Source organism: Esox lucius, chromosome 12 (genome assembly GCF_011004845.1).
Source record: "Esox lucius isolate fEsoLuc1 chromosome 12, fEsoLuc1.pri, whole genome shotgun sequence".
Lineage (NCBI taxonomy): Eukaryota > Metazoa > Chordata > Actinopteri > Esociformes > Esocidae > Esox > Esox lucius.
Genome location: NC_047580.1, coordinates 25,241,943 through 25,251,104, shown reverse-complemented (window position 1 = coordinate 25,251,104; position 9,162 = coordinate 25,241,943). Strand labels below are relative to the sequence as shown.

The following is a 9,162-nucleotide window of genomic DNA, read 5'->3' as shown; positions in this document are numbered from 1 at the left end:
TGTGGTACACTTATTTGTGGTTGTTGTCCAGAGAAGGCATCTGGATGCAGAGATCAACTGAGCACAAGGAAATGTGTCCAACAACACACTGAACAGCATTGTAGAAAAGTAACTTCTGCAGTTACCACAGGCCAAGGGGCCATATTGTTAACCCACAGTAGGAAGTACAATAACTTTGTGGGATGAATGCTGAGGCCTTGGGGGAAATCAGATGCCAAAGTGAGGATGGGGATCAGTGAAGGAAAACTAAAACTGGGTGAAAAAGTGTCCCCGATCACAGCGAGTGGCCTTCTAGATTTATTTATACGTTTTTTGGCCTTACCATTTCTTTTTTTTACTGGGCATGTTATTTTAGTAAGTTAATTTCACCACTGCCGTTTGGTTTTCCGCAGTTAATCTACTAAGAACAAACCGCCAGTTGCCATGCAGAAGGTGAAGATATTTGAATAAGTAGAGAAATAACTCAAAGGACACATTAACATTTTAAATGCCACCTAGAACCATGGATATTTCTTTACTTAAAAACACTGAGTTTATTCAACCAATACATTTTTAAATACAAGGGATGCTGTTGCAACAGTCTCTAAAAGAGAGCTTTCAGTTCCCTTACTAAGTGTTTAGTTCTGCTATCATTGCAACTAAAGGGAAGTATTTCATCAGTATGTTGACAGGCAACCACACATCCTGCCTTTGCCAAACGCGAGGAAATAAATTAGATCATGACTAGATGTACAGTATTACATTAGATGTACAGATTTGTATTGAAGTATAAAGCCTTTAAGGTGTTCAAAACTAATTTAATTGACAAATCATCAAAATAAATTAATGTGATGAATAACTCTGTAGATAAAGCATGTAAACAGGAAAAGAAATACTGCTTGCCAGAAATGTGATCTCACGTGTAAACATATTAAAAATTACAATAATTTCCATTGGCAGAGTAACCATATTCATAGATCTTTAATAATAATTAATTGTTTTTGCAAATATCATATCAAAACAAAAGAAATCAAGTACAGTTTGTTTAGGTCTAATATATAAAGTAATAAAAAGACAACCTGAACACATTTTAAAAGTAACAGGCCAAAGTTTAAAGGCACAGAAGAGGCCAGAATAAGAACAAGGCAGAAAAGAAACCAGGGAAGAAGGACACAGGGTTCTTTTCTGGTGGCTGGATCAGCAGGCTCTCTGAAATGTATTTCATGGTCCAAAGAACACTTGGTCAAAGAAACACGAACCAATGGGGCAGGCAGTCTATGTTCCAGAGGCAACCTAATCCACAGTGGCAGTATGTGTGAATAAGTGCATGTTCATAACAGCACACAAGCGCATGTGCATGAACTCTGCACATGCAAAATGTGCATTCACTAACCTGTGTATGTGCATGGAGGAGTGTGATAAAGTTATGGACTAGAGTAGTTCTCAAACCTCTCACAGACTCCAAAGCAATTTTGTTAGCCCTTAACTAGCTCACCTGATTCACCTACTTAAACAAGGGCCTGGAAATTTGAAGACAAACTGAATCAGGGATGCTAGCTATTAAATAGATCAAGTACATGGAACGGCAGCGGGCCCAGGGGAGAGGTTTGAGAACCCTTTGACTGGAGTTGCGTCCATTAAAATATAAAATCATCAGAACTCTTCTGGTTCTTCTCCTTCAGCATCAGGAATAACAAATCCCTCCTGTAAGCACAGAAAAAATAAAAATAAATGAGATCTCAATAACACTACTTTCCTATTACAGATATTCATATATAAATGACATGAAAATAAAGACTGAGCTGTGTGTTGGATTATTCCAGTGAGGTTTACTTACATCAGTGGCATACAGAACATCCATTATCTTCTGCATAGTGGAGTCAGCCTCTCCATCCACCTCTTGGCAGATGACCTCAATAGACCTAAGCTTTCCAAAATAAAAGTCTCTCTCTTTCTCCATGTCCTGGACCGTGGCTTTCAGGGAATTGATCTGGGAGCAGCAGAGGGAATGCATTACAGATAGTGACTGAACAGGGCAGGTCATCGTGACTCAACTGAACAAGCTAACATTTCAATAAATGATGGCATTAACGCGCACACACACACACACACATGCAGGACATTAAGAAGAAATCAGAAGGACATCGAGGAAGAGTATACCTCCTGGGCTAGCTCCTCCCTCTCCGCATCCCCTGCTCCGCCAGGCCTCCTCAATCCAGTCCCTGCTGACCTGGGGGGGGTTTTGTTCACTGTCGTTGTAGACCTGGTGGGAGCTGGAGCCATCGGAAATCACAGTTAGCAACATTAGGAAACAATGGTCGTATACAACAGGACAACAACGCATCCTCCCGCCAGTGTCAAACGTTACTACGCAAACTACATATCCGGTGTGACCACGACTGAACACCCCACACAGGTGACATCTGAGATCCCCCGTTTGACCTCTGAAGCGCCTTACCGACTCTCGCAGCTGGTTTAACTGGAGGGGTGGAGCTGTGGAGCGATACTGAAATAAAAATGCATAACAGGATCCCTTAAATACAGGGTAGATTCAACAAAACACCATAGATGCATGATGTGAACAACTTAGCCGGACAGTTATTCCCAACTTTGTCCCCGTTTTTGGTCCAAGGACTGTAATAGCATGAAGACTGTTGAAACGTGCAAATCCTGTGACTGATTGAAAACAAGGGTCTTCTCATTCATCACACTATCTGCTTGCTCAGGTTTGCCTATTCTTCCTTTCTACCTTAAATGATCCAAGCATGAAACACAGAAGTCTCATTTTTGTTCCATTGGCAGACCATGAAGTGACTAAGGCCATGCTGTTGCTTGCAGCTACATAACAGATTCAACATGTAGAATACATCTGTGCTAGTTCAGCCGTTATCATTATTCAACCGTGGTTCTTCACCTCGACGCTGAGTTTAGTTCCTAATTTAGAGAAAGTATCGCCGGATTTTGCGGATTGATCACTGTGATAACGTACAAGCACGTTAGAAAATGCTGTAAAACTACAAGCACCTAACAGCAGCGTGACATTAAGGCCCCACAAACACATCCCCTTTCAATCCACATGTTGGAATGTATAAATATACCCTCACCAGTGGTGGGCTTCCTGGGCTTGGGAGCCACCTGCCCTGGGTTGGGTGAGGGGGCAGTGTCCTGGCCCTGGCGTGCACTAATTGGGTCATACTCCTTTCCATCGTAGTTGGCATCAAATAATTTCTTGAACCACTGCACAAACTCAAAGTTGTCCTGGAACTTGCCTTTTATCAACTTATCCACAGGAATGATCTAGAAATGGATCCACATTTTGTGTGTGAAAAACAAAGCATACAAGTTAGGGCAGTATTGAGTAATACATTTGAGCACACCAAAGCCACATTACATTTAAAAAAGCTCCTTGGAGCCTGGGATCTTGGGTAGCACAGCAGGTAAAACGTGGTCCTTGCAATGCAGGATTGTGGGTTAGTTTCCCCACAGGGAGCCACTATGAAAATGTTTGGACAATACAGTAAGAACACAAGTGACATCTGGTAAATGACAAATGGTACCATTACCAAAAGGATTAATTAAGTTCAGCAAACTCTCCAGTCCAAATTAAATATTACTAGGGGAAAAATATGATTAGCTCTCCCAAAATCTAAAATGTGTGACGCTTTAATGTTCTATAAAAAGAAAGACCTTCCATCCTGGAGGTCAATAGATCATAGAACTAGGTATTATAGTTTACAGGTGGCAGAAACTGACATACCCATGCCCTATCTTGCGTTTCTGAAAAACACGACAGCAAGGGAAACATGCTTCCTGGGCATTACGTAATATCTACCCAACTTCAGACATATCTGTTATGCTCACAAACAGCACCATCAGTTAGTGATCCAGAGAGAGATGGAACGGACTCCACTGGGGCATGTGGGTTTGCTTCCTCACTTTGTACCATTTATACCCCACTGTAATGACCAATGCAACATCAACGCTTTGTTTCATAGCAGCGTCTCCAAGCTGGGAAGGAAAACATTTCCAGGATTCGCCCAAACCCAAACACCCGAAAGACACTCGAAAGCATTCTTCAGACAACCACAATTGGGCTTACAGGTAGCCATCTCACCATGAGTAAAAGCTGGAGCCTGACTAGACAAATCGACCCAGTCTGACCTTCCTGCCAACAACCCTAGATGGTGCGGAGCCAGTTCGCATCCCAGAAGTTCACATATAATAACACCAAATATGTGATAGTCATATACGCACACACCGCGCCGCGCACGTACAGACACTCATTCAATACTACATGAATACATGGCACCTTTTTATCATGCCAATATGTTTATGAGCATTACCTCAAAGCAAAATGCTTCACATTATCCCATTATATCATACTTTCATTGAACTTCAGCATTAGGGGCCTTGTCATTCATGCTAACGGAGCGAATATGGAGTGACATAATTTGATCAACCTGCACCCCAAAGAAAAGTGATTTCTGAATTTGACACTCCCCACAGCAGGTATGAACATAGTGAGGAAATGGGTAGAACTGTCCACAATGAGTGAATGTTAGCGGCACTGTCCATATTTCCAGTCATGCGGGCTGATAATGCTGGGTTTCCATAAGCGCATTAATTGATATAGCACATATGGCAAAACCTCAATCCGTAAACGAGCTTGAAAAAACGTGAACAATTATGTTCTTTGTCTGCAATAGAATGCAAAGATTGAGATGCAGTAGCTTTAGTAAGTATTCAGACCCTGAATATCGCCAAAGCCACTGTATGTTCAAATTAAACTAGTGTGAATAGCCCAACTCTTTTAAATGGGTTATATTTTAAAACAGCGTAAGCCACAATGGGGTGTGGTATTGGGACAATCTGCCACAGGTAAGGGCTGTGCTTAGACATGATGCAACATGGAGTGCCTGGATATAGCCTGTGGCTGTGATATATTGGCAATACATCTTAAGGCCTAGCCTGCCTTATATTATAAACAGTAAAACATGTTTTTTCATACCTGCGGTGTACACTCAGCTTTCAAACAACTGCAATAATCATTTTTAACAAAAAAAAAAGTACATGCCTCAGCTTTGGCATGGTTAGATCAATGATAGTTCTGGATTATGATTCATTTACACGGCAGGCATGCGAGAAATATGGACAGCTCCGCATTTGAAATGATGCCATGTAACAGTGGTCATGAGGGAAAACGTCAAAGGACCTAACATGGCATTGATTGTAAACGTTTGCCAAACTCTAAATGACACTGGACTGATGTACACAAAAAAAGAAACAATCCATGATGTCCTTAAAGTACTCACCTTGTCAACCCCAATCTTCTTAAAACTGGTCTGCAGAAGTTTGAAATTGTGGAGGAACTCCGTTTCTAGTTTGGCCTGGAATTTAACCTTCTTCAATGGTATGCATCCAGGGAACAGCATGTCCATGAACTGACAGTAGGCTGCACCTGTGTCCAAGTGATGAGATGTTAAGTCAATTACCAGATAGATCTATTCATGTCTCAACATCTATAGGCTATACTACTCCACTACTGACAGTACATTTTCACTAAACTTACTGCAAGGTTTCTTTCAGCCAGAATAAATGCCCTTTCACAACCCAAGCCACTCTTCTAGGGGTGAGTACAACTGCCCCAGACCTTAAGTATTTCCCAAGATATGGTGGATTAATGAAATTGAAATATAGGAGTAAGTTGAACGTTTTCATTGTAACCATAAAGCTAAAACTAATTCCAATTTACTCATTTCTATTGGTGTTTGTGTAATAAGAACAAGGCAGGGCAACAATGTGTGTAATTACAGGAAATGAGGTAATGATTGCCACACCTTGAATACTGTATTAGTAGGACCAGGGTGTGGTGTAACGGTGACACTGGCAGGAACAAATCACATTTACAGCTCACTAGATACCAGGACTCTAGCCCCGCATCCTCCCTTCCTACTGTTCTCCCGCCAAACCATCTCCCACGCTACTCCCAGCAGGCTGAATTAAGTGAAACACCCCCAAAGAACATCCTTAATAAAAACAAGCTTTTTCAAATTAATAAAGTTCTACACTTTGAACAGACAGTTGGAGCAACAGCCATGACAGGTAAGGTAGGGTCAAATGATTTTCAATTTAAATACAATCTCAGCATTGCTCATGTTGCTAGGGAACCGCCCTTAGCCTTGCTGATGGAAGTCTGATCTAGATTAGTAAGCGACAATGTGATCAAACTAACCTGAGCACAACTGTTCAATCTTGGTGTAGTTCATTTGTACAGACTCGTTGATCCAAGAAAGCATATCATGGCGACTAAGGTTGTCGCCGGTCACAGATGTGGAGTAAACGTTCACAGCCATCTTCTAGCTAGGTATGGGAAGACAAGGAGAAAGATGGGAAATGTAGGGTTAGAAGAGACAAAGACACATCCAACTTCCCTACTCTACATTAACGTAACAGTTCATTAGCTAAGACAGAAATTCACAATGTTAAGACTTTCTAGATTATGTTGATTCGATACACACTGCTGGCTAAATTACCAGGATACAGGGCATCTTATCCGTTTACATTGAGAGTCATAACTGTACAGCCCCATTATATTAAATGTTGGGAAGCCGGGTGGGCGGACTCAAGAACATGGGTACGTGACTTGTGCAGGAGCAAAGTTAAAGAAGGCTTCACTTTATTTAAATCTGGGTTGGAATCAACCATCAAAGTTAGCTATACTGTCATGAACGGTTGTTGGTACCTAACAGTATATAGTATTAGTGTTGCAGAGGACATACCACAATGCTGTCTTTGAATACATAATTTAACTTCCAATAAGTCCGCCCCATCTATGCAAATCTCAAGTGTTTTTCCTTCAAAACCCCATCTTTTTAATAGGGAATTCATTGGTTTTGAGCACTTTTTCCCCTTTCTTTTGGCCCGCTTGTGCAGCAGAGATACAGCGAGCAATGTTTGGAAATACTAAACAGGGTCGGCAAACAAAACATAGCACATTGGGCCAGTGACTTAAAAATGTTACGCCATCTTTCTCCAATTTTGTGACATTTCAGTTCAACTGATTGAATGTCGCAGTCTACACCTTAAAAAATTGAAGACTGCAACATTTATTAAAGTGCCGCTACGAGTCAACTTCTATAGCCCTTGAGCAGTAGGCTACAGAACTTGATGTGATCTTTCAGCACAAAAGGAGTCATCCTGAGCAGAGAAGGACCTGCCAATCTATTTGCCTATTTTATTTTGTTAGAGAAAGGCATTTATAAAATGAAAACGTAAATAGTGAACATGAACAAATGACTGTAGTATTCTCAACATTGTAATGTATGCCTAAGAACCAGCTCTGGGACAGGTTAGGCCATGGCTAATCCAACCAACCCTGAATAAAATGTTTGCGCTGTGCAATTTCAAGCTATTTAATCAGATTCCCTCCCTTAAGCAAATGATGCATCTTGTCAATTGATGCATCTTGTCAAACTGATCAAATATTTTATTATTCAAATGCTGTGTGAACTACAAAAATACCCACAATATCATACACTGAGTGATGAGAATGTGCATTGCAAGTATAGCAGACAACTACATAGACAATAGGCAGCGCACTGATCATTTCACAGCCATTATCCCCTGAATGGTCATCACTAGTTAATCTAGCCTCAAGATTTTATAGGCACGTAGCAGAATTAACTTCAAAGTCAAAAAAGTTTTGATTAGAGCAGTCTAGCGAACTATAGCGGGGTACATATTGGGGAAAAGAAACACTGCTAAGGACTAATTAGCTAACTAACATTTGAGGTGTTGTCCTCCAATTATTACTCAACAGTTGCTGTTATTAGCGGTTTGACCGGGAGACTCATCAAATTATAAGCAAAGTGACTTGCTATATATCTATCAATAATAACACATCAAGAGCGTTGGACTGGTTGAAAAGGTCGCTGCTTCTGATCACTATGTCTGTCTCTAAGAAATAATGAATGGCCTCAATTGCTTATTGCTGCAAATAATAATGTGTCCTGATTTCTAATTAGACCTTCGACTGTAACCTCAGTTAAAAATAAATAAAGACATTGTCAGTGTTTAACAGTTGTTGGCTTTATGTTAGTAAAATGCCTGATTAAACAATTTGTATTTTCTATTGAATTCGGGAGAAACGACTTTGGATTGACAGTTTAGCATTGTAAATCAATACTTGGATAGCCTCGTGTGACATGCACGCGCATTTATAAGCTAGTTAGCGACAGACAAATCATACAAAAAAAAATCTACTCGTGTAGCAAATAAAAGGCCGAAGCTGGGATATGAAGGCAACTGAAGCTAGACATGCAGTGTAGCGAACAACACAGAACAAAAAATGGTACTTTACACCTCGGAAAATGGTAGAACAATGCTGTTGAACGCAATAGAATGATGTGATCCTGCTTCAATTAACCCATATATAGTTTCACGCACGCACCCAGCTGACTACTTCAAAATGGTGGAGGTCCTTAATCAATGACAATGCCCCGTCGATGCAAAAAAAAAGGCTTTTGGGCCCAAGACCTCAGTCATTCTCTATGACTGTTCCTTAACGTTCACACTGACAATGAATGGTGCCATCTTACCTTTGTTAAATAAAGAGCGCAAGTAATACTGCTACCTAGACAAAATTCGACTTTGCCAGACAATGTTAGCAAACGATACAATAGCTTACTGGCTAGTAGTTAGCATCAAACACACCCATCCTGCTTCCAACAACGACACCATCACTAGCTTAGTACCGCTAGCTAGTATTCTATCATCTTAGCTAGCCAGTTATACTAAATGAAAAACATTTTCGGGTAACATTCTTTTGAACTTACATTGTCTTCTTAATCTTCCACGGGGGAATCAAATTACAAAAAAAATACTAAATGTTTTGAACTTGTGAATACACTCGCCGTTCACCGGCGTTTATTTTGTTCGGGTCTTGTTTCTTGCTCTTGTACAGTTAGGAGGTGCAATGCTGATGAACATGAACATTGCTGCCGCCTACATGCTTGGAGTACTCAGGGCAGGCCAACCTTATTTTAAGAACTCCGCAATTGTATACATTACTTAATACTCTCAAAAGCTTGCTAGAGCAATCACAAGCTACGTGCTCCTACACGCACACATGCGTGTTTACTTAGCTTATCTAAATGGTAACAACAAAGTTGATTGACCTGTATA

General features: G+C 40.6%; 1 protein-coding gene across 2 annotated transcripts; it reads right to left on the bottom strand.

The window, feature by feature from the left end:
- Positions 1-941: 941 nt before the first annotated feature.
- LOC105022342 (microtubule-associated protein RP/EB family member 1-like) lies at positions 942-8,955 on the bottom strand. Of its 2 annotated transcripts, XM_010890625.4 has the most exons (8): positions 8,814-8,955; positions 6,212-6,339; positions 5,292-5,437; positions 3,084-3,276; positions 2,438-2,485; positions 2,140-2,252; positions 1,817-1,969; positions 942-1,683 (listed from the first exon to the last, which is right to left on the bottom strand). In XM_010890625.4, exons 2-8 carry the CDS (start codon positions 6,330-6,332, stop codon positions 1,633-1,635), a joined length of 825 nt encoding a protein of 274 aa, XP_010888927.1. In that variant the 5' UTR covers positions 6,333-6,339; positions 8,814-8,955; the 3' UTR covers positions 942-1,632. The 2 variants fall into 2 exon arrangements, with proteins under 2 accessions (XP_010888927.1, XP_010888928.1); XM_010890626.4 differs by lacking the exon at positions 2,438-2,485 and having other exon boundaries at positions 8,814-8,952.
- Between the last annotated feature and the right edge of the window lie 207 nt (positions 8,956-9,162).

Coding starts and splice junctions, on each gene's coding strand:
- LOC105022342 (XM_010890625.4), bottom strand. CDS start 6,332: ATGGCTGTGAACGTTTACTCCACATCTGTGACCGGCGACAACCTTAGT. Junction 5,438..6,211: donor GATTGAACAGTTGTGCTCAG/GTTAGTTTGATC, acceptor ACTTGGACACAG/GTGCAGCCTACTGTCAGTTC. Junction 2,253..2,437: donor TAAACCAGCTGCGAGAGTCG/GTAAGGCGCTTC, acceptor CGATGGCTCCAG/CTCCCACCAGGTCTACAACG.